Source organism: Agelaius phoeniceus, assembly GCF_051311805.1.
Source record: "Agelaius phoeniceus isolate bAgePho1 chromosome W unlocalized genomic scaffold, bAgePho1.hap1 SUPER_W_unloc_2, whole genome shotgun sequence".
Classification (NCBI taxonomy): Eukaryota; Metazoa; Chordata; class Aves; order Passeriformes; family Icteridae; genus Agelaius; species Agelaius phoeniceus.
In genome coordinates, this window is record NW_027509867.1 from 8,581,826 (window position 1) to 8,607,245 (window position 25,420).

The 25,420-nt window shown below is 52.1% G+C and overlaps 1 protein-coding gene across 1 annotated transcript; it reads right to left on the reverse strand.

The window, feature by feature from the left end:
- Positions 1–4,029: 4,029 nt before the first annotated feature.
- On the reverse strand, positions 4,030–4,962 carry LOC143692706 (olfactory receptor 14J1-like). Its single transcript, XM_077172948.1, has one exon. The coding sequence runs from the start codon at positions 4,960–4,962 to the stop codon at positions 4,030–4,032; it is 933 nt and encodes a 310-aa protein (XP_077029063.1).
- Positions 4,963–25,420: the final 20,458 nt, after the last annotated feature.

Consider the following 25,420-nt stretch of genomic DNA (forward strand, 5'->3'; position numbering starts at 1 on the left):
CCTGCCCTGGGCAACCCAACCCAGGCCACAGTGACCTGGAGAATCCCCGTCCTTGATGTCCTGGTCACACAGCCCTGGCCCCTTGTCCCCATGTCAGGCTCTGGGGTGGATCCTGTGGAACATCCTTTGGTGGAGGCTGTGGCTCCAGGTGGGCCGGGGGGATCCCGGGGGACAGGGACCCCGCTGGGCATGGACAGCATTGGACTTGTTGGGAGAAACTGTGAGGGGGAGCTGGGGCCGAGTGACCAACCCAGTGACCTGACACAGCCCTGTGGGATGTCACACAGCCCCTCTGGGATGTCACAGCCTGCTCTGGGATGTCACAGCCTGCTCTGTGAGCTCACAGCCCCTTCTCTAATGTCACACAGCTGGTTTCTGATGACACAGACTGCTCTGTGATGTCACAGAGGCAGTCTATGATGTCATAGATCTCGATGACCTCACATTTCCCACTCTGTGATGTCATATCCCACTCTGTGACCTCATGTTACCAGATGATCAATTGCCTACACCAGGTGAGCTCACACCTGGAGCTTGTTCTCCACATCCCCAGGCCTATGGAAACCACACAAGGCCCATTGTGTGAGAAGGGGAACTGGAAGTTCAGCAGCCTCAGGATCCTGCCAGCTCAGCCAGGCCCACTGGAACATTGGGGTCCACGACCACCAGGGACCACCAGAGAGACCCCCAGGATAGAAGAACACAGGGGTAAAGGGGAGGGGAAATATGCTAATGATTTTGGGGAAATGAATATCATATGCATGTTAAGTCCAGGACAATCAATGAATATGTGAGCAAAATACAGAAAATAAACAGAAACTTCCCTGTACTCAGCCTGCAGGGCTTTGGGAGGAGCTCTCCCCCATGCATCCAGCTGAATAAAGAGTGCTGCTTCTTAATGCTACACTGGTGTTAAGGAGTTTTCATTTTACCGAATTTTTGGTAACACTCCCACTGCCAAGGAAAGCTCTGTCTGCTGCTGTTCACAGACAGAGAAGGGCTGGGGGCAGATGTGGGGCTCAGAGGCTGCCTGGGGCACAGTGACCATGAAATAATCAAGTTTTCAATGTTCTGTGAAAGAAGGAGGGGCAGCAACAAAACTTCTGCACTGGAATTAGGAAGGGCAGACTTTGGCCTGTTTAGGATGCAGATTTGGGGAGTACCGAACCAGGTACTGACTGTTTTAAAGAGAAAGAGCCCTTTAAACAAAGGGGTCCAGGAAGGATGGACACATTTCAACAAAGTAATCTTAAGGGGGAAGAGCAGCCTGTCCCAGTGTGGCAAACGATGAGCTGGTGAAGAAAAGGACTGGCCTGGCTGCCCATGGAGATTTTGTGGGAATCAGGAAAGAAAAGGATGCATGAACTTTTGACAGAAGGTCAGGCAACTTAGGAAGTGTTTAAGGATGTTGTTAGGTTATGCAGAAAGAAAAGCTGAGATGTGAAAGCTCAATTAGAGCTCAACCTGGCCACTTCTGTGAAAAACAATAGAAAATATTTCTATAAATAAATTAATATCAAATGATAAGGTAAGAAGAACCTCTACTCTTTTTTGAGTGCAGTGGGGAATACAGTAACTAAAGATAAGGAAAAGGCTAAGCTACTTTACACTTGTTTGCCTCATTTTTCAATATTAGGGCAGGTTGTCCTCAGGACAAGTGTTCTCCTGAGCTGGTGGATGGGCACAGGGAGCAGAACAGCCCCCTGGAATCCAGGAGGAAGCAGCTGAGGACCTGCTGAGCCACTCAGATGCTCACAGGTGTATGGGATCAGATGGGATCCATCCTAGGGGGATGAGGGAGCTGTGGATGAGCTCCCCAAGCTGCTCTCCATCATTTACCATCAGTCCTGGCTCAGCAGGGAGGGCCCAGAGCACTGGAGGTGCCAGTGTGAGCCCATCCCCAGGAAGGGCTGGAAGGAGGAGCTGGGGAACTCCAGGCCTGTCAGCCTGACCTGGGTGCCTGGCAAGGTTATGGAACAGATCACCTTGAGTGCCATCACAGGGCACCCACAGGATGGCCCAGGGATCAGAGCCAGCCAGCGTGGATTTCAATAACTGCACTGATGGTCTGGATGAGGGGATTGAGTCCATCATCATCAGCAAATTTGCAGATGACACCAAGCTGGGTGTGAGTGGGGATCTGCTGGAGGGTAGGAGGGCTCTGCACAGGGCCCTGGATGGGTTGGATCCAGGGCCCAAATCCAACAAGGAGAGGTTTAACAAGTCCCAGTGCCAGGCCCTGCACTTTGGCCACAACAACCCCTGCAGCTCTACAGGCTGGGGACAGAGTGGCTGGAGAGCAGCCAGGCAGAAAGGGACCTGCAGGGACTGATGGACAGCAGGCTGGACATGAGGCAGCAGTGTGCCCAGGTGGCCAAGAAGGCCAATGGCTCCTGGCCTGGATCAGGAATGGTGTGGCCAGCAGGAGCAGGGCAGGGATTCTTCCCCTGTGCTGGGCACTGGTTGGGCAGCACCTCGAGTGCTGTGTCCAGTTCTGAGCCCCCCAATCAAGGAAGGACATGGAGGGGCTGGAGCGTGTCCAGAGAAGGGCAACAAGTCTGGGGAGGGGTCTGGAACACAAGTCCTGTGAGGAGTGGCTGAGGGAGCTGGGGCTGTTTGTACTGGAGAAGAGGAGGCTCAGGGCAGACAAGGCAGTGTCAGGGCACAGGCTGGACTTGATGATCTCCAAGGTATTTCCCAGCCTTGCTGATTCTGGGATTCCCTGAAACCACCCTTGGAGCAGTTGCAGGATGAGCCCTGGGCCTCTTCTTCAGCAGCTCCAGCAGCCCAGGTCCCTCAGCTTCTCCTGGCAGCCCCAAAGCCCATCCTGTCAGTCCTGCAGAGCCTCTGCAGCTCCTCCTCATTGCCCAGAACAGGGAGCCCCAGAGCCAGACACAGCAGCCCAGATGTGCCCCCCTGGCCTGGGGTGCCTCTGGCAAGGGAGCAGCAGCAGGCACTGCAGGAGCCTGCAGACAATTCCTGCAGCACTTGTAGGATGATCCTGCTGCCCAAGGGACGTTCCCAAGGGGCCAAGTCAAGAACTGCAATGGGGAGTGGGGCCAGAGAGGAAAGGGCAAACAGAGATGGGCTGTTTGCAGGGCAGGGAACAGGGCCTGGCAAGAGGAAGAAATTTGTTCAAGAAAAGAGTAAAGAAAGCAAAGGTGAAGCCAAGGAAATGCTGAGGGCAGTTTGGGGGTGGCTGCCAGGCAGCCCTGGCTCTGAGCAAAGCGTCTGCAGTGGCACAGGAAAGTCCCAGCTGATGGGAACAAACTTTCTGGCTGAGTGCAGAGGCCAGGACAAAGCTGAGTGGTTTCCCTGGTGTCCCGCAGGCCTTGCTGGCCCCAGGGGCTGATGGCATTTGTGCTCCCTCAGGTTCCTCTCCCCATGCCCACATCCTGGGGCTGCCCATAGGGGTTTCTGTGCTGAGCATTGGCCTGGCCGTGTTCTTGAGAGAGCCTGGGCAAGGAGCCTGGAGCCCCCAGGGCCTGGCCTGAGGCGTCAGCGCTGCCCCAGCAGTGCCCATGGCCTGGCCCTGCTGCAGCCCCGGCACTGCCACCCCCAGGGCTGTGCCCGGCCCCGAGAGCACTCAGGCCCTGCAGCAACACCAGGGCCACCAGGGCAGCGGGGCAGGGCCACGGCAGCAGCACTGGCAACACCAAGTGCTGCTGCTGCTGCTGCTGCTGCTGGGCACAGCTGCTGGGCCAGCACTGATCTGCCCCAGCTCTGCACACAGACATTGCTGCTGCAGCTCCGGAGAAGGCAACAAAAGGGCATCTCTGCAGAAAACTCTGCTGGGAAAGATCCTTTAGCTCCTTTAAAGCCACCGAGAGTGCAGCCCTTCATTGACACAGTCTGTGGGCACAGGGAAGGTGGAGAGAAACAAAATGAGAAATTGCACAAGTAATGACATTTATTTGTGGACAATATGAAAAAAAGTAAAACAAAGAAAAGCAACCCCCAAAATAAAAACTACAAGAAGTATCAAAGATGACTTTTATTCCAAGTGATTTGCAGAAATTGGCCAGCAGATTAATGTTTCCAAAAGCATCCAGTCATCAGTCTCCACACTGCAGCCTTGAGCTCCTGGTTCCTCAGGCTGTAGATGAGGGGGTTCAGGACTGGAGGCACCACCGAGTACAGAACTGACAGGGCCAGATCCAGGGATGGGGAGGACATGGAGGGGGGCTTCAGATAGGCAAATGTGCCTGTGGTGAGGAACAGTGTGACCACAGCCAGGTGAGGGAGGCAGGTGGAAAAGGCTTTGTGCCGTCCCTGCTCAGAGGGGATCCTCAGCACAGCCCTGAAGATCTGCACATAGGAGAAAACAATGAACACGAAACAAGACAATGAAAAACTGGCAGTAACCACAAGTAGCCAAAGTTCTGCAAGGTGAGATTTGGAGCAGGAAAGCTTGAGGATCTGTGGAATTTCACAGAAGAACTGGCCCAGGGCATTGCCATGGCACAGGGGCAGGGAAAATGTATTGGCCGTGTGGATGAGAGCATGTAGAAAGGCACTGGCCCAGGCAGCTGCTGCCATGTGGGCACAAGCTCTGCTGCCCAGGAGGGTCCCGTAGTGCAGGGGTTTGCAGATGGACACGTAGCGGTCGTAGCACATGATGGTCAGCAGATAAAACTCTGCTCCAATGAAGAACAGAAAGAAAAAGAGCTGAGCAGCACATCCAGTGTAGGAGATGTTGCTGGTGTCCCAGAGGGAATTGTGCATGGCTTTGGGGACAGTGGTGCAGATGGAGCCCAGGTCAGCGAGGGCCAGGTTGAGCAGGAAGAAGAACATGGGCGTGTGCAGGTGGTGGCCACAGGCTACGGCGCTGATGATGAGGCCGTTGCCCAGGAGGGCAGCCAGGGAGATGCCCAGCAAGAGGCAGAAGTGCAGGAGCTGCAGCTGCCGCGTGTCTGCCAATGCCAGCAGCAGGAAGTGCCTGGTGGAGCTGCTGTTGGACATTTGCTGGGGCTGAACATGGGCACCTGTTCATGGAGAAAAGGACAGTGAAGAGTTAGAGGAGATACCTGTAAGCAAAATCAAAGTCATTTCCCATACACCATCCCCTGGAACACACAGACACAGTCTTTATTATTTTCAAGACCTGGGATTTTCTTTACAAGATCCCCCATTTTTTTCTTGTATTCTTTGATATCAGAGACCCTCAGGATTTCTCCTGCCTTCAGGGAGAACAGAGCAAGTTCTGTGATGCAAAGTCATGAGTGGAGAGTGAGGGGAGATGGCCTGTCCTTCTCACCTGAGTTCCTGGGGGCTTTAAACTTTCTCAGGTGGAGGGTGATCACCTTTCCATGCTCCCCCTAGAATGTCAGCAGGCACAGATGAGAGCAGTTGGATCCAACACAGCCCAGCTCCACATTTGTAGCCAAGGACTCACTCTGCTCATTCAACCAACCCAGCAGCATTTTCAGTGTCACAACACCTCTGCCTTTGCCCGTCAATCTCATAACTGAGAGCTGCTCTAGGACAGGTTTGCACCCCAGATTGAAGCTCCCAGCCTGGACTGAAATCTCAGGGAGACATCCAAGTGTCCTTCTGATGGCACTGGATTGAGGGAGATGCAGCTCCTTCCCTGGCTGCACTGACAGCATTGCCCAGAGCCGGGCATTGGGGACAGCGTCACCCTGAGCCAGCTGTGCCCCCTGCCAGAGCCCCCAGGGCCGGGGAGCTGCTCCCAGCCCTGTGCTCTGCAGAGGGAACTGGGCCCGGGGCTGCAGAGCTGCCCCACGGCTCTGCTGCAGCTCTGCCTGCACAGGAGGGGCTGCACGCCTTGGAGCCCCGGCCCTGAGGGCAGAGGCTTGGCTGGGCCACAGGAGGGAGGGGGCTTCTTCAGAGGGAGGGGCTGCACTGCAGGGGCTCCTGTGGGCATCTCTAAACTCTCCCTGCCACAGCATTGCTGGGCTTTGTTTTCTCTCATTGCCTGCTCTTCTCTCTGCTTCCTGCAGATTTCCCTCCTGCAGGTGTTTCCCTGTGCCTGATCTCTCCCTGCCAGCACTCACAGACCCCAAATCTCTGTGCACTCTCCTTGGCCCTACAGAACCCTGCCTGTTTGCAGGGCACTGGCTGGGGGCAGGTTCTGTTTGCAGCTTGGAGAAAGGACAGCTCAGACTGAGCCTGATGGCTCCAGCAAAGGTGATGCTGCTGCTGTCCATGGGCAGAGGGGCTGAAAGCACATAAGGGATCTCCTGTGAACCTACTGGTCACTAAAAGCAACAGTTTGGATGTGTCAAGCTCTTGTCAGCATACATAATAATAATTCCTAATCAACCTTTAATATTTATCCCCTCCTTGCTGCCATGGTCCAATAGTAGGAAACTGAATACAAAGTCTTAGGAATATCCTCTTTTCTTTTAAAATCCTTGTCTTGGAAATATTCTATGACACATCAGAACCCCTCAGCATGTCAGAACTTCATGAGTATTTCACCTCCCCTGCACCAGAAATACCCAGAGTTGTACTCACAGGCTCTGCAGGCATTGGGATGTTCCAGCTTGAGGAGATGGCTCCAGGAGCTGCAGCTGCACTGTCCTGCAGCCAGAGGTTCCTGTGCCAAGGGCTGGCAGTGATTGTGCTCCAGGCACTTTTCAGCCCCTTCCCAGCCCTGACTGATTGAAGCTCTCTGTGCCTCTGTGCTGTGCCCGCGCTGGCTGCAGGCAGTGCCCCAGCCCTGCTGGGCTGGCACAAGAGCTGCTCCTCAAGAGAAATGTGCTTTTGAAGCTCTTCTTGGTGAGCAGGAGCTGCCTCTGTGCCAGGAGCCCAGCCCAGCTCAGCAGCACAGACACAGCACAAGGACTTTAATCAGCCTCTGGGGCTTTGTGCTCAGGCCCTGAACATCAGTCCCTGAGAGGGAGCTGAAGAAACCTCTCCAGAACTCCAAGGCAGAATCCAACTCCAAAGTTTCTTGGACTTTTAATGGGTCCCAGAGAGGGACACGACTGAGCAAGTGTCCCCAGGCCCCAGGCAGAGCAGAGAACTGCAGGCAGGGATGACAGGTGGGGACAAAGAGAAGCCAAGTCTTGGTGCCCTGGGGCACAGCAGGGTCTGTGCCAGCAAGGGCTGGGAGGAGACACCTTGTGCTGAGGCCCTGGGGCCTCCTGGCACAGCCCCAGCCAGGCTGGGCACTGGCAGCCCCTTGTGCTGCCCTCAGCATCCCCCCCTAGCCCACATCCCAGTGGCCTCAAGGATCTGCTGCAAGGAGTCCCTGGGGAGCCTTGCTCAGCAATGGCCCTGGGGGCTCCTTCATGCTCCCTGCAGGGACTGCAGCTTTTTCAAAGGACTTTGGCTTTGGCTTTGGCCTTGGAGTCTCTGAGAGGTTTGTGCAATCATGGCCTCCAATTATCTGCTCTAATTAGTCCCTGGAGAGGCTTTGTCAGTAACAACACTCAGTGGGGCTCATTAATACTTCAGGGTACTCCAGTTATTTTAAGGTACTTGGTGTTTCCCTTTTGATACAGACTGTGAGAGGTTTGTGCAATCATGGCCCCAATTATCTGCTTTAATGAGTCCCTGGAGAGCTTTGTACTGACACTCAGTGCTGCTCAGTAATGCTTCGAGCTTTTCAAAATTTTTAAGGTAGTTTTGAATTTCCTTTACACACTGAGACTCTGAGAGGTTTTTGTGCCATCCTGGCCTCCAATTCTCTCCTCCAAGGAGTCCATGAGGAGCCTGTGTTGGGGATGGACCTCAGTTGGACCCATTCATGCTTTGAGACACTTTGGGGTTTTCCTCTGACTTTGACTCCTGGAAAGGTTTGTGCAATCTCCTCTCAGGCCCTGAGGTTCAAGGGCTCAGCTCCAAATGCACCACAGGGCTCACCAGGATGCAGCACGTACTGACAAACCATGGCTCTGCCTTGATTTCCCTCTGCTCTAATGCAGTTTATCAGGAATGTATCTGGAGTGACTCTGGTTTGCTAATTTGAGATTTCTCAGCCAATGCATCTATTAGTGCAGTGGGATCAGTGTTGGCTAATTACCATTGCACTCCCTGGAATATATTTACTCATTTCCTGCTGTGAGATAGGATTAGGAGAAAAGCAAAGTAGGCTCAAAATTTTAAAAGGGTATATTAGAAAAGTTTATTACCAGTAAATAGAAGAAAGAGTAATAAGAATCTGAACACTTCTCCTCTCCCTACAAGCTTTTCTTTCTTACTGACAATGCAAGGAGACAAAACCTGAAAGTTTCAGCCAGTTTACACCATCTAGAACAGTCTTTCTTCAGTTCACTTAGGGAGAGGAGTCTCTCTTTCATGCTATGGAGACTTCTCTATAAGAAAAAAGTTCTCTTGTGGCTCTCAATTCCCACGAAGAGCAGCTGCCCAGAAAATCTGCAATTGTGAAGTCACTCCCAGTTTTCACAGCTTTCCCCACAGCTGTGTTTATGGGCCATGTCAACTTATGGGGTATGAGTTTAAAGATGAGCTGTTCAAGAACAAAGATTCTCTTCATCTATTTCTGAAATCATCTTCATCTCTGACAACAGATATCTTCTTCTTCTCTCCCTGAGGCCACAGGGTCTCACCACTCTTCTCTCTTTCTCTTTTTAAACTTCTCATGTGATCACAGCTACGTCAACATTTGCCTACTTTAGCATGGAGGTTTTTGCTGAACAAGTCATCTCCCCATATTTTCAATTAGTTATAGGGAAAAGAGAGTCTGATATATTAATTACATCCTTCCCCATAGCTTTACAAGAGGATTTCAGCCCCAAGATCAAGGCATCTCCTCATCCCTCCCATCTGGGGCTCAACTTCCTCTTCAGTGACCTCGGTGTCTTCATGTTGCTCCTCTGTGTGCCTGCAGTTTGTCCTTTTCTCTCACTGGAGGGAGGATGGAAGCACTGAAAGAGTTCATATCTCACCCGGGGCCTGCAGATGGTTCCGTGCCCCCGGCCGGGCTCGGTGCTTGCGGCCGGAGCTGTTTTACGATGGAGGTTTCTGCAGCGGCTGCGCTGGGGCTGTGTCAGGATGGGCCGCGCTGGGGCAGGGCCAGGATCTCAGCAGCCAGGCCAGAGCACAGCAGCAGCACGGCCGGGGCCGATGGCTTCTCCTGCCCCTGCCCGGGGCTTGCGGCTGAAGCCCAAGGGTGGCAGAATCTTGGCCGAGCCGGCCCGGCCCGGGGCTGCTCCTGGGGCCCGGTGGATCCTGGCTGGGCCCGGGCTGGCGGCGGGGCAGGGCTCAGCAGGGCCCAGATGTTCCCAACTGCAGCCATGGCCCGGCCCGGCCTCGGCCCCGCGGCCTCCCCTGCCCTGCCCGGCAGCCGATGGGGCCTGGCGGGGTCCCTGGGAAGGGGCCCGGCCCCACGGCAGGAGCCGCCCGGCCTTGCTGGAGCCCTGGATGCTGAGAAATTTAAACTTTCTCTGCTGAATGGCACAGACCTGCAAGAGAACACTGCATTTTACCTGAGGCTGTGGAGAAGGCTTCCAAAATTGATCAATAGCATTGGGATTATGGGTGTGTAGTTGGTTAGAAGTGTATAATATCACAGAAAAATCTTAAGACTTCAGGGTTTTAGAAGATAATATTAAATATGAAGCCATATATATGGAGGTGTTAGGGTGGAGACAGCTTGTTCTTCTTTACCTTCTTCCTTCTTCTTCACCTTCTTCTTCCTTCTCCTTCATGGGTTTGGGTGGTATTTTGTAATTGGACATAAAAGTCTGCATTGCAGGCTTCAAATGATCAATTACTGGGTTAAAAGGGAAAATAATTTAGGTATCTTTTCTTAATTGGATAGTTTAGCCTCAAAAGACCTTGTAACAAGAGATAGTTAGCCATTTTGTACCCTGATAATGAAAGAGTGCAGAACTCACGGCCTTAAGAATGTAACATGGGTAAGAAACAATAAACACCTGAGTCTGAACACGTCCTGTCATCTCAAGTGCCTTCAATCCTGAGCCCAAGAGAGGTAGAAAAAGCAAGCAGGGAACCCACATGGCCCACCCTGGCTGAGATGGGGAGCTGGGCTGGCCTTGTTACCTCTGTGCCAGCCAGAAGGGAAAGAGACCCTCCCAGGCTTTCTCATCTTTAACATGTGTCTTCACAGAGGTGTGTACAGTTTCCTTAGCAGTTTAACAGATTGTCAATTCTCTAAACTGATTACTGATTGGTTTTTTGTCAGACATGGAGGAAACTGCCAGCAGCTTCTCTTAGAACATCACTTCCATGATGCCAAACCCTCAGAACAGCACAGAGCACAGAGCTCCTTTGTCCATATGTAGAGGTCATGTGCCCAAGTCCTCAAAAACCCTTCTTGGGAGATCTCTGGGACCTTTCGAAGGTTTCTTCAACTGAAAACATTCAGCTCAGAGTCTAAGAAAATCACCAGCAGACATGGCCAGCCTGACCTGTCTGTCCTTGTTACTTTTTTCTGGGAGCAATCTTTGGATATATGGAATTTGGGAGGCCAAATTCTAATTTTGGCCATGGACCCTGGACATGAAGGTTGGTTCTTTTCTATAGGAAGGAAGGAACAGAGCCCCAGTGTTTGCTAGGCAGAAGAGAGTGACCATCAGAGGACAAGGCAGCCAAAAGCGGCAGCTTTTTTTCTGAGAGATACCCTTGCATATAGAAAATTTTTAGAGAGAATACCAATTTTGGCAATGGACATTTAAAAAGAGGGATGGTTCTTTTCTATAGCAAGGAAAGCACAGAGCCCCAGTGTAGAGAGCTTTTTGGATTATTGGTTAGCTGAGAAAGGACATTCCGATGTGATACCGATGGATAAGGGTAAGAGAAACAAGCTGGGAACTGAGCAACCGATGCCCAATTACTGATGAAGGTCACAGTGACCTTCTCTAAAACGGGAAGACGGGGGAGAAAATTGCTTGCCAGAAAATGTAGTTATCCCAAGGTAGAGAAATTAGAAGAATGTACACATAGAAGCAAAATAATTGTTAAGAGATAGAAGTAGGTGTGTTTGATCATAGTGTGCTTTAACCAATAATGAGCTCAGATTTTGCAATATGCATAAGCTTCATTAACACTAATATAAAAATGTGTAAGCTCTCAATAAACTTCGAGATTTGCTATTCATCGCATATGGTGTGTCGCATCTCTCCCGCCGTTACGACAAATGGTGACCCCCGACGTGTACCTTCGGGACTAGCCACGGTCGGAGGCGTAAAAGTCAAGTTCAGGTCCTATCGCAGCCGAGGACGGCAATAAGCACCGCTGAAAAAGGGAAGGTGCCGGCCCCGGGCGACCTGATAGCAGGGCCCGGCTGATACGTGCTGCCGAAGCTGGAAAAGGGCTGCAAGAAGCGCGCAATCGTCGTTGAAATGGATAAAGACAGGCAAGCAGCATATGATTTATTTACTGACTTTTTAAGAGGGCGTCAGATTAGAGGGATAGATTTACAGAAAGAACTTCCTGGGTTGTTAGCTTATGGGTGTGCACAGGAGCTTTTTCGTAATCCGCATACAGTGCATGAGTTGTTGGAATGGTGTATATTCGGGAATAAGCTGTGGCGTGCAATCATAGATGAGGATAAGACCGCGAAAGAGTTGGGAAATTTATGGCGAGTCGTGCATGCTGAATTCTTGAAATACCAGGCGGAGGAAAGAGCTGCCCAGCAGACTAGTGCAGCCCGTGAAAGCAACAGGAGTTGCAGAGACTGGTTTGGGTCCCCGCCGATACAAGCTCCTGCTCTAAACAGCAGCTCCCTGCAGCTATCGGCTTCTGCCGCGGGCAGTAGCCCCCCCGCGCGTATTCCAGCCGTGCCGTCCGCGCCGCCTGCCCCGGTGTTAAACCCTGCACCGCCTCCGCCTCCTCCCGCTCCGGACCCGCACCCTCCGCCGCTCTGCCGCAGCGCACAGCCCGCAGCCGCCCCGCCGGAGAGGCTCGTGCCGGCCCCGGCCCTGGGCGACTCAGCAGCTGCAGCATGGCCGCCTCCCGCTCCGCAGCCGCCAGCACCGCTCCGCAGCCGCCCCGCCCCCGAGCCGAAGGGGGGGCGGCAGGACGGGCCTTCCACCCCCCGTGGAGCAGCGGGCTCCGGTGAGTCCGCCCGCCCCGCGGCTGCCCGCAGCTATCACCACTTCGGTTAAACCTGCCTTCAGCCCGCAACCGCCGGGAGCCTCGGAGTAGACCTAGCAACAGCAGCAGACAGTGAATTTGGTGACTGTTCACCCACAAAAGTCCCAACGAGAGTAAAAGAGACCACTCATTATTGATGGATTATCTGTGAGAGTTTTGCTTTTAGGACATTTCTCGGCTACAGTGTTAAGATTGTTTGTTTTATCTAGAATAATGGACGCTAGCTATGTAGAAGAGAGTTCTATTATGCTGTATATTCTTTTTCCACCTATGTGAATCGAACAATGAACTGTTAGATGAACTTTGATCTTTGTTAAAGGGAACTAATCCAGCACAGCCTGTTCGTATAACCCCTGAACGGGCTGAAACACTGCAGCAGATATTGGTCTGTGTTACACAAGGCAGTGTTCAGAGACGTGATTTTGATCTCCCTGTACAGCTGACAGTTTGGCGTAGACAAAAATTTTTTACTGAGTGCACTTACTTAGCATAACAGAAAAACGGGGGAGATACGGGCCTTGGAATGGATATCTCCTCCACTTCAACAACATAAAACCCTTTTTCAGAAAATTGACATTTTAACTGATTTGTTCAAAAAAGGTCGTGATAAGACAGTGGAGTTAGATTCAATGCCCAAAAAGATCACTAAAGCCCTTATCGGATGCTATAACTGCTTATACAGATGCAGGAAGAAAATCCAAACGATTGTTACTCATTATATGTTTAGAAAACTGGACTGGATGTCATGTAACATTTAAAATTATAATTTAACCTGAATGTTAGTTTGCACAAAAAAACAACTCCCTCCAAACAACAAAAACAACAAAACTTCCACTCCAAACAGATACTAAAATATATAATAGACTTCCAACCATAATATTAATATTATTAGTATTATTATTGTGGACAATTTTGATAAATAATTACCAAAAAGAATATATTCATCCCTACTGTTTAAGCATCAATTGACTTTTAAAACATAAAGCATAAACACTGATGTTTGAGGCCTAGAAAACATTCATTCTATTGTTTGAATAATGATTTCAGTCTACAGGAAAACTGTTGCTTAACTTTTCCTGTAACATCGAACAAAGAGTATTTTGTACTTAGTTGTTATCCTTTTTCTTTGTCCAAGTGAGAACACAATATGTCATTTAAAATATTCTCTCATTTAATTTACATTTTAATCTGAAAGAGAATATGAGTTTAAAAAATCATACCACAGCATTAACGTCCCTTTGTACTTAGAAACATATTTCTTGTACCTGTTCAATTTAAAGCAAACCCACATTACTCTAAGCACCTGACTCAACTTGTAACTTCTCCATCACTTCTTATATTTCTTTCCCTCTGAAAATAACCAGTGTGAGCTGTAGCTTGTCTCACATGTGTTAAGTTCTTCACTGGCTTCGCATAAGGAGATTCACAAGCACATGAATTATTCTACACTGCTTATTTGTCTCAAATATCCGATCTAAAACACATCATCTGATTTGTATTTCTTAATATTTTATAGGCGAGTTAGTTCTGAGTTATTTTTCTCTGTTTCCTGTGTTTAACCAAGATGCTGAAAGACTTTGTTGATACGTTAGACTTCACTTAAACAAAGGCTTCACACAGATCAGGCCTTGGTATTGATGGATGGCTCAAATCTTTAAACTTAGGATCATGGTTACGTTCACTTATTAAGGTTAGCATTGTAGTAGCTATTGTAGTTTTGCTGTTAGTATTAGTTTTGCCTTGTTTTTGTATATGCTTACAGAATATGGTGAGAAAGATGATAACTACTGCATTTAATCAAACTATGCTTGTTCAACAGAAAAACAGGGGAGATGTAGAGAGCTTTTTGGATTATTGGTTAGCTGAGAAAGGACATTCCGATGTGATACCGATGGATAAGGGTAAGAGAAACAAGCTGGGAACTGAGCAACCGATGCCCAATTACTGATGAAGGTCACAGTGACCTTCTCTAAAACGGGAAGACGGGGGAGAAAATTGCTTGCCAGAAAATGTAGTTATCCCAAGGTAGAGAAATTAGAAGAATGTACACATAGAAGCAAAATAATTGTTAAGAGATAGAAGTAGGTGTGTTTGATCATAGTGTGCTTTAACCAATAATGAGCTCAGATTTTGCAATATGCATAAGCTTCATTAACACTAATATAAAAATGTGTAAGCTCTCAATAAACTTCGAGATTTGCTATTCATCGCATATGGTGTGTCGCATCTCTCCCGCCGTTACGACACCCCAGTGTTCCAGGAGCTGATGAGAGGCAGCACTTGACATCCCAACATCAGCCAGACCTGTCAGGTGGCCCCTGGGAAGCCAAACCAGCCAGGTCTGTTCCATGTACCCTCAGTTCCATGGGGCCCCACAGTGTCCCAATGGTCCCTTGCTTCCCTGAGGCCCTGAGGTGCCATAATGCCCCCTTGGTGACATCAGGCCCTGAAGGGTCCCAATGGTCTCCATGGTTCCATCAGGCCCCACAGAGCCAGAATGGTCTCTGGGTTCCATGAAGCCCCGCTGGGTCACCATGGCCCCTTGGTTCCATGGGCTCCAGTGGTGCCACAATGATCCCCTTGGTTCCATGGGGTCCCCACAGTGTCCCAGTGATCTCCATGGGAAGGGAAGAACCCAGCCCCAGTGTTGCAGGGGCAGCCACCAGAGGCCAAGGCCAGCCAGGCTTGATGGTACTGGCAGATTGTGCCTGGAAGCAACCCTTGGATATACAGAATTTTGGAGGTGGAATCCCAATTTCAGACATGGACACCTGGAGGATAAGGATGGTTGTTTTCCATTGGAAAGAAAGCACGGAACACTGATTCAACAGTGACATTTGGGGATCTATGGGGAGCATTGGGGATCGTTTCTGGACCTTGTGACCCAACAGGAGCTCCTCTAATAAATGTTGCCTGAAGCTCCCACTGTGCCCACCACAGGAGCCCCTGTGAGTGTCTGGGACATCCCAGCTCTCTGGCAGCCTGGGGACTCCTGGGATGTCACCATGGAATGGCTGTGACTGCCTCTGACCACAGGGCTCTTTACCATCCCCAGAAAGGCCTGGGAGGTCTCCATGGAGCCCCTGCCCCTGCCTGTGACATTCCAGCTCTGGAACAGCCTGGAGATTCTTGGAAAGTTCCCATGGAACCCTTCTGAGGGCCTGTGACAAATCTCATCCTTAGCAGGCAACCATCACCAGTCCACTGTTGCTATGGGCAGTTTCCATGGCAACCATCCCCAGCCCCCTGTTGCTATGCTCAGTCCCTTGGCAGCTCCATGGAGACCCCATGCCAGGGGTGGTTTCCATGGCCACCAGGGCTGGCACCAGCTGGGATGCTCGGTTTCCACGGGCCGGGCTTCAGCAATGGGATTCCCCAATTTCCTGCTCCCGCTAAAACCGCGCTGTCCTCGCTGCCCTCCCGCCTCCCATGGAAAGCACAAAAGGCAAAGATCCCGGGCTGGGAGAAGAACAATTTATTAGGAACTGCAATGAGATAAAGAACAAACAGGAAAAAAAACAATATTGATAACAGAAGGGATAAGTAAAACTATTTACAGAGAAAACTACAACATCAACAACTAGTTCTTCCTGGCAATGTATTTCCTCCTGTCTGGAAAGGACACCCTTCTCCTCAGGGAGAGAGAGAGTCCCTTTCCTGCCCCTGGCAATGACCTGAGGTGGGAGTGAATGTAATGACAGGGCCATGGCCAGACCCTCATGTTCTCCAATCCCACATCATGTCATTGGCAGGGGCAGGAAAAGGGACAGCTGTCTTCCCAGCATGGATCACAGGGAACATGGATCACCAGGGCTCTGACCAACGTGGGGTCTCCAATGGGGGATAAAGCTGGAGCAGTGCATGAAGCTCTTCCTGCAGCTGAGGCATGTGCAGGGCTTCTTTTACTGGTGCCTCCGTTGGTGTCTGCTCAAGTGAGAGCTGCTGGTGAAGCTCTTCCCACACTGGGGACACTCGTAGGGCCTCTCCCCAGTGTGGATGCGCCGGTGGGTGATGAGGGTGGAGTTGTGCTTGAAGCCCTTCCCGCAGTCAGGGCAGAGGAAGGGCCTCTCATCCATGTGAATGCGCTGGTGCTGGAGGAGCTGAGAGCTGGTGTGAAACCTCTTCCCACACTCGGGGCACTTGTAGGGCCGCTCCCCTGTGTGGATCATTTGGTGGATGATCATTTGGGTCTTCCTACTAAAGGTCATTCCACATTCCCCGCAGTTGTATGGCCTTTCCCCAGTGTGGATCCTCTGGTGGCAGATCAAGAGAGACTTCTGCCTAAAGCTCTTCCCACATTCCCCACATTCATAGGGTCGTTCCCTGGTGTGGGTCTTCTCGTGGGAGATCAGGTTAGAGTTCTGGCTGAAGCTCATCCCACATTCCCCACACTTGTAGGGCTTCTCCCCGGTGTGGATCCGCTGGTGCCTGATGAGGTGGGAGTTGCGCTTGAAGCCCATCCCACAGTCAGGGCAGCGGAAGGGCCTCTCATCCGTGTGAATCCGCTCATGCAGGAGGAGATCAGAGCTGGTGTAAAACCTCTTCTGACACTGGGGACACTCGTAGGGCCTCTCCCTCTCCCCAGTGTGGATGCGCTGGTGGGTGATGAGGGTGGAGTTGCGCTTGAAGTCCCTCCCACAGTCAGGGCAGCGGAAGGGCCTCTCCTCTGTGTGAATCCGGCGGTGCTTGCAGAGATCAGAGCTGGTCTGAAACCTCTTCTGACACTGGGGACACTCGAAGGGCCTCTCCCTGGTGTGGATGCATTGGTGCCTTATGACAGCAGAGCTGCAGCTGAAGCCCTTCCCACACTCCCCACACTCATAGGGCCATTCCCCAGTGTGGATCATCTGGTGGCTGATCAGGGTGCTGCTCTGCCTGAAGCTCTTCCCACACTCCAAGCATTTGTGGGGCTTCTCCCCATTGTGAAGCTGCCCATGGTCCACCAGCTCTGAGCTCTGGCTGAAGCTCTGTCCACCTTCCTGGCTCAGGGTGGGTCTTTCCTCCTCAGAGCACCCTGGGCTGGGTTTGGAGCCCCTCTTCCTGTAAAATCTCTGGGGATTTTCCTCCCCATTGGATTCCTGTGCCCTGGAGTCACTCATAATGGCCTCATCCATGAGTTTCTGCTGTGGGGATTTCTTCTTTCTGGTCTCCATGCTCAGTTCCTTCCTGGGGGGAGGAAGGACAAGGAGAGGATGGGATTTGCCTCCATGCCACAGGGAAGGGGAAGGAGATCCCCCCAGTGCATCCCCGGCAGGACGGTGTTGGCAGCAGGGTTGTCCTGCAGCCGGGGGCCGTGCTGGGCTGGGAGATGGAGCAGGAGAGAGGGGGAAAGGGGCACTGACTTCCTCCTCACCTTCCTGCATGTCCCGGGGCTCCTTCCTCTTCCTTGCAGCCTCCTCCTCCATCTGGCACAGGTTTGGGGATGTAAAATCCTGTTTTGGGAGGAAAGCAAGGGATGAGCGCATTGAATTTTGTACTGGTTTCAAGGCAAACCTGGGGGAGAGTCTAAACCAGAATTTACAATTAAATAAGAAAAGAAGATCAAGGCAATGCTGCAGAAACACTGCCTTAAACTGACAGAGTCAGGATATAACCTGACACCCTGTTGCTGGTCAGGGTGGTGGCTGCAGTCCCATTAAATGGTGGCTGCAGTCCTGTTGGAGTGATGAACATGATTCTGTCCAAGCAGTGATCCTGTAGAAGGGTCTGGTCTTCCTCTGAAGGTCCAGTGGTGGTTCTGGAGCTCTTGTCCTCTGGGAATCCAGTAGGCAAGCTGCTCCTGGTGTTGCAAGGCTCAGCTTATATCCAGGTAGGAATGCTTGGATCCTCCCCCTGGGCGGAGCATGCCACAATGGGATGATGGAATTTTATCAGTCCTGCAGTGACACCCAATGGCCCATTCCCAGAAGATATCTCCCCTGGAGGGCGTTATCAGGGCTGAGTCATGGAAGAGATCAAGAACACTGCCCCGCCTGTTTATAGCAGTTGATGAAGATGGGCATTGAAAACATGCATTTGGTTCCATCTTACCTTGCAACCTGAAACAGTGGGGGAATCCCTGCTCAGGGGGTGAACACCACCCCCCTTACCCAAACTGGCTCAGGTGTAAAACCCCCACCCTGGGAAGGCCACACACACAGGGGACAATGTCACACTTGCCCTGCTCCAGGGGAGGTCTCTGTCCCTGTCACTCCCTTGCCCGCCCCCCTCTTCCCATTCTTTCCAACTCTCTCTCTACCTCACATTTACTGTTCAATAACATCCACAATGGATTTGATTTCGTTGGCACTTTAATTGGGGCAGAGGCATCTCTGTAACAATTTTCTTAACCAGATGGCAACATTTTTCGGGCATTGTGAGTTTAGGCACTGCTGTCTGACCCCAAGTGCCTTTGACAACAGCACGGTTCCCTACTCTGAGGAGGTTGTGGTTCTCTCTGGAGGATCACTTGGAAACTTGGAAACAGTCTCTCCTTCCTCCCGGGGAACTTATGGGAGAACTGATGAGGAAAATGGCTGTTGTTGGTGGCCAGTGAAAAAGAAAATATTTTGTTGTCCTTCCTTGAAAAGTTTCTTAAAATCACTGGAGGAGAGTGAGCAAATGATACCAGCGAGACTGATAAGGTTCATTTACTCCAGGGTGAGGAACACAAGGCTGCTGAAAGTCCCACAAGAAGCCCAGCTCTAGTAGCTCAATTCCCAAATAACTCCAGCCAGGGGTGTCCGGGAGGATTTTTTTGGAGCGTGTTCGGAGCCGGCAGATCCCGGACTCGAGCCCCGGGTATCTCCGGGCTCCCTAAGAGGAGCTTTTTCGGGGGCAGAGGCGCCGCGATCGCCCCTCGGGAGGGTCCCGGGGGTCCACGTGGGGATGGCCCGGTACCGACAGGGCGGGACATTGGTTTTGGGGATCCCCGTGAGAGCCGGGGCTGTGGAACGGGGGACCCCCGGGGCGGGGAGAGGGGAAGGGGCGATACCGGAGCTGGGGCACCCCCGGCAGCCCAGAGATGAGGCGGGGACGGGACCCCCTGACCCTGACAGGGGCGCGTCCTTCGGTGACTTCATGATGCTCATGCCCCATCGGTCCGTTTAGCCCAGAAATGAGTTCTGCACCTTTAAGGCTGGTTCTGAGAGCCAAGGGGAGGAGGAAGAAGCTGCAGTTTGTTTTCAGGCACTGCACTCACTCCTCCACATTCCGGCTCCTGGATGGACAGAGGGCGGGACAGAGCTCTCCTTTGCTTTTAGTTAGTTTTTAGCTCTCTGAGGCAGAGAAGTTCCCTGGACTGTGGTTTTTCTTTTTCTTTGGAGCTGTTTAAACCTGCTCTAAACTGAACACCCAGAACACCACCGTCAGCTCCCACCTGTGGCCCACCTGGCAAAGCCTGGGCCGCTGGAAGTGGCATTTCCAGCGCTGGAGGGACTGATAAGAGACTGATAAGAGACTGATAAGAGACTGATAAGAGACTGAGTGAGCCGAGGTAGAGCCCAAGGAAGGACTTTCGGAGTTTCCCATCTATTTTGGAGCAGCTGGAAGTTTATTACCTAATATTGTTCAATTTTTGTGCTGGTGAATGCTTTGCCTGTTAAATAAAGCGTTTTTTTCCACTTTTCTCCAAGGAAATATTTTCCTGAACTGGTTCAGAGTGGGGCTGCTGAATCTGCATTCTAGAGGAAACTCCTTTTGGGGGTTTTCTCCCAAATTTGCCCTAAAGCATGACAGGGTGGTGGGAAGAGGGGGGAAGCCCAAGTGGCTGGATTGAGGGGAGGCTGGAGAGGGGGACCCTGGGACCCCAAAATCCACCTGCATCCCTTAGCAGGACCCTGGAGAGGGGGGATCCCCAGGACCCATGGGATCCCCAACAGCCCAGAGACAGGGGACCACCAGAACCCCAGAGGGATGAGACTGGAAATGGGAAATTCTTTGTGGCTTTTTTTTATACACTCTTGATTTTTGGAGGTTATTATGGACATCAGGTGACTTCTAGAGATGGACTTGGGCAAGAGGAATCCCCAACCCAAGGCATTCACGCCTTTTTTCTCCCCAAATCAGTATTTTCCCCAAACCTTCCCACACTGACATCCCCCCTGTCCCGCTCTGGGTGAGCTCAGTCCCAAACCTGACCCTGATCCTGGTCTCAATCTCACTCCATGTTTAGACACACTCGCAGTTCTGTATTAAATCTCATCCCAGTGCCAGACTCATCTAGCCCCAGACCCAATCCCAACCCCAGCCCTAAAGCCAATCCCATGTCTAGCCTTAACCCCAATACCAGCTCTAATCCAAATCTCAACCCCAACTCCAAGCCCAGACCCAATTCCAGCCCCTTCCTAAATCCTCAGCCCCAAACCAAATCCCAGGTTCAGCCCTTCTGGGGCTTTGGGGGTGTCTCTGTCCCTGTGACCCCGATGATGTTTGGGTGGGGTCCCAGCAGGGCTGAGAGGGACAGAGACCCCCCCGGCCTCGCCAGGGGTGAGAAGGTGGCAGAGCCCCCCCAGCCCCGAGCAGCCTCAGCAGTGAGAGGGACACAGAGCCCCTGGTGCCCAGCCCTGCACAGGCATTGCCTGAGGCCAGAGGGATGGAGACCCCCCGAGCATCCCCCAGGGCCAGGGGACAGAGAGCCCCGAGCATCCCCTGGGCTGAGAGGGACAGAGACTGCCCCGAGCACCCCCTGGCACAGGGGAGAGAGGGAGGGAGACCCCCCAGGCATTCCCTGGGGTGAGAATGATGGGGACCCCCTGGGGAATGGCCTGGGGTGACAGGGACAGGGACAGCCCTGGGGAATGGCCTGGGGTGACAGGGACAGGGACACCCCTGGGGAATGGCCTGGGGTGACAGGGACAGGGACAACCCTTCCAAGCCCCTCCCAAGAATCCCCCAGGGCAAGAGGCACAGAGACCCCTCGAGGATCCCCAGAGCATTGGACAAAATAAACTTGGCAGAAATCAAAATTAACTCTGCATAAATCACTTTCATGAATATTTGATTTTCCCACAAGTCACATGTGATGAAAACACAAACAAATCCCAAACATGAATAAACTGACAATAGAAGCAATTCTGTGGCAATTCCAAGTTTCATTGGTTCCTGCACAGCTCCAGCTCAGCTGCTGGCAGGTTCTTAGAAAAGAAAAGTGGGAATTCAGCCCAATACAGATTATGAAAAGGAAGGGAAAGCTCTGTGTAGCTGTCACAAAGGTGACAAGGATAATGAGAAAAATGATTCTCACATTTGGCAAAGCCCCCAAGCCTGGGAATTCAGGAGTTATTTGGGAATTTAGCTACTTGAGCTGGGCTTCTTGTGGGACTTTTAGCAGCCCTGTGTTCCTCACCTTGGGGTGAATGAACCTTGTTAGTTTCGCTGGTATTTTTTCTCCCTCTCCTCCAGTGATTTTAACAAGCTTTTCAAGAAAGGGCATCAAAATATTTTCTTTACACTGGCCACCCACAACAGCCATTTTCCTCATCAGTTCTCCTCTAAGTTTGCTCAGAGGAAGCTGCGTCCAAGTTTCCAAGAGTTCCTCCAGAGAGAACCACAACCTCCTCAGTGGAGGGAACCATGCTGTTGTCAAAGGCACTTGGGGTCAGACAGCAGTGCCCTGAACTCACTGTGCCAAAATAATATCACAATCAGGTTGGTAAAATTGTTAGAGAGATGCCTCTGCCCCAATTAAAGTGCTAATGAGACCAAATCCAAAGTGGATTTTATTGAACAGTAAATGCGGGGTAAAGAGAGAGATGGAAAGAAAGAGTAAAGGGGGGAGAGCAAGGGAGAGGCAGGGACAGAGACCTCCCCTGGGGCAGGGCAAGTGTGACATTGTCCCCTGTGTGTGTGGCCTTCCCGGGGTGGGGGTTTTACACCTGAGCCAGTTTGGGTAAGGGGGGTGGTGTTCACCCCCTGAGCAGGGATTCCCCCACTGTTTCAGGCTGCAATGTAAGATGGAACCAAATGCATGTTTTCAATCCCCATCTTCATCAACTGCTATAAACAGGTGGGGCAGTGTTCTTGATCTCTTCCATGACTCAGCCCTGATAACGCCCTCCAGGGGAGATATCTTCTGGGAATGGGCCATTGAGTGTCACTGCAGGACTGATAAAATTCCATCATCCCATTGTGGGATGCTCCGCCCAGGGGCAGGATCCAAGCATTCCTACCTGGATATAAGCTGAGCCTTGCAACACCAGGAGCAGCTTGCCTACTGGATTCCCAGAGGACAAGAGCTCCAGAACCACCACTGGACCTTCAGAGGAAGACCAGACCTTTCTACAGGATCACTGCTCGGACAGAATCACGTTCATCACTCCAACAGGACTGCAGCCACCATTTAATGGGACTGCAGCCACCACCCTGACCAGCAACAGGGTGTCAGGTTATATCCTGACTCTGTCAGTTTAAGGCAGTGTTTCTGTATCATTGCCTTGATCTTCATTTTCTTATTAAATTGTAATCCTGGTTTAGACCCTCCCCCAGGTTTGCCTTCAAACAAGTACAAAATTCAATGTACTTATCCCTTGTTTTCTTCCCAAAACAGGATTTTAAATCCCCAAAACTTGGCCGGATGGAGGAGAAGGCTGTGAGGAAGAAGGAGATGCCCCAGGAGCCCCAGGCAGGTGAGGAGGAAGTCAATGCCCCTTTCCCCCTCTCTCCTGCTCCATCTCCCAGCCCAGCACAGCCCCCGGCTGCAGGACAACCCTGCTGCCAACCCCGTCCTGCTGGGGATGCACTCGGGGGGATCTCCTTCCCCTTCCCTCTGGCACGGAGGCAAATCCCATCCTCTCCTTGTCCTTCCTCCCCCAGGGAAGGAGCTGAGGATGGAGACCAGAGAGGAGAAATCCCTGTGGTGGAACCTCATGGAAGAGGCTGTTTTGAGCAGCTCCACACTGCAGAATTCCAACAGGGAGGACAAGTCCCAGAGATCCCACAGGAGGAGGGGCTCCAAACCCAGCCCAGGGTGCTCTGAGGAGGAAAGACCCACCCTGAGCCAGGAAGGTGGGCAGAGCTTCAGCCAGAGCTCAGAGGTGGTGGCCCATGAGCAGCTTCACAATGGGGAGAAGCCCCACAAGTGCTTGGAGTGTGGGAAGAGCTTCAGGCAGAGCAGCACCCTGATCAGCCACCAGATGATCCACACTGGGGAATGGCCCTACGAGTGTGGGGAGTGTGGGAAGGGCTTCAGCTGCAGCTCTGCCCTCATCATCCACCAACGCATCCACACAGGGGAGAGGCCCTACGAGTGTCCCACATGTGGGAAGAGGTTTCAGACCACCTCAAATCTCCGCCTGCATGAGCACATTCACACTGAGGAGAGGCCCTTCCGCTGCCCTGAGTGCGGGCAGGGCTTCAAGCGCAACTTCACTCTCATCAGGCACTGGCGCATCCACGCTGGGGAGAGGAAGAGGCCCTATGAGTGTTCCCAGTGTGGGAAGAGCTTCACCCAGAGCTCTGACCTGACCAAACACCAACAGAGGCACCAGTAAGAAAAGTCCTACAAATTCCCCAAGTGCAGGAGGAGCTTCGTGCACTGGTCCATCTTCATCCCCCATTGGAGGATCTATATTGGGAAAAGCCCTGGAGATCCATGTTCCCCATGATCCATGCTGGACAGACACTTGTACCTTTTCCTGCCCCTCCCAGTGACATGATGTGGCATTGAAAAACATGAGGGTCTGGCCATGGTCCTGTCATTACATTCACTCCCACCTCAGGTCATTGCCAGGAGCAGGAAAGGGACTCTCTCTTTCTCTCTCACCTCTGAGGAGAAGGGTGTCCTTTCCAAACAGGGGAAATTGTGGCCAGGCAGACCCAGTGAGTTGTGTTTTAGATTTCCCTGTAAACAGTTTTATTTATCCCTTCTGTTATCAATATTGTTTCTGTTCCTGTTTGTTCCTTATCCCGTTGCTGTTCCCAATAAATTGTTCATATCCCAGCCCGGGATCTTTGCCTTTTGTGCTTTCCATGGGAGGCGGGTGGGCAGCGAGGGCAGCGCGGTTTTAGCGGGAGCAGGAAATTGGGGAATCCCATTCCTGAAACCTGGCCCATGGAAACCGAGCATCCCAGCTGGTGGCAGCCCTGGTGGCCATGGCAGCAGCCTTGGGAGCGGGTCCCTGGCTGGGGCTGTGGGAACCTCTTCCCTCTGGTGCCCAGGGACAGGAGTGGAGGGAGCGGCTGCAGCTGAGGCGGGGCAGGCTCAGGTTGGATGTCAGGAAAAGGTTTTTGGCCAGAGGCTGCTGGGACCCTGGCCAGGCTCCCCAGGGAAGGGTCCCAGCTCCAGGGCTCTCTGAGCTGCAGCAGCGTTTGGCCAGCGCTGCCAGGCCCAGGCTGGCATTGTTGGGGTGTCCTGTGCAGGGCCAGCAGTTGGACTGGAGGATCCTGATGGGTCCCTCCCAGCTCAGCCAATTCTGTGCTTCTGGGATCCCATGAGGCTGGGGATGGGGACTGCCAATGGTTGCCATGGCAACGGGCTCTGGCTGCAGGCCTGAGCTGGTGTCCATGGCAACCACCCCTGGCATGGGGTCTCCATGGAGCTGCCAAGGGACTGAGCATAGCAACAGGGGGCTGGGGATGGTTGCCTTGGAAACTGACCATAGCAACAGGGGGCTGGTGATGGTTGCCATGGAAACTGACCATAGCAACAGGGGGCTGGTGATGGTTGCCATGGAAACTGACCATAGCAACAGGGGGCTGGTGATAGTTGCCTGCTAAGGATCAGATTTGTCACAGGCCCTCAGAGGGATTCCATGGGGACTTTCCAAGAGTCTCCAGGCTGTTCCAAAGCTGGAATGTCACAGGCAGAGACAGGGGCTCCATGGAGACCTCCCAGGCCTTTCTGGGATGGTAAAGAGCCCTGTGGTCAGAGGCAGTCACAGCCATGCCATGGTGACATCCCAGGGCACCTTGGGCTGCAAAGGCACCCATCTGTCACAGGCACTCACGGGGGCTCCACGCTGACATCCCAGGAGTCCCCAGGCTGCCAAAGAGCCAGGATGGCCCAGACACTCACAGGGGTTCCTGCCATGGGCACAGTGGGAGCTTCCAGCAACATTTATTAGAGGAGCTCCTGTTGGGTCACAAAATACAGAAAGGATCCCCAATAGCCCCCACAGATCCCCAAATGTCGGTGTGGAGTCAGAGATGACACAGATCCAGATCAGAAGGGTAAGGGCTAAAAGCCGCTTTTTTTTTTTTATCCTTTTCTTTTATGCCTTGGTTTGCTACAGGTGGTCCTCACTGGTCCTTTAATCAACGCATTTCACATGATTGGCCAGTTAATAAAAAACCCTTCAGTAAACAACTTTATGGAAAAGAGCCAACTTATTACAAACATTTTCAGGGAACCCATTATTTATGTTTCTTTTATGTTGGGCCCTTCTGGGGACTC

Bases quoted from the DNA above. Each gene is read 5' to 3' on its own strand.
- LOC143692706 (XM_077172948.1), bottom strand. From the start codon at position 4,962: ATGTCCAACAGCAGCTCCACCAGGCACTTCCTGCTGCTGGCATTGGCA.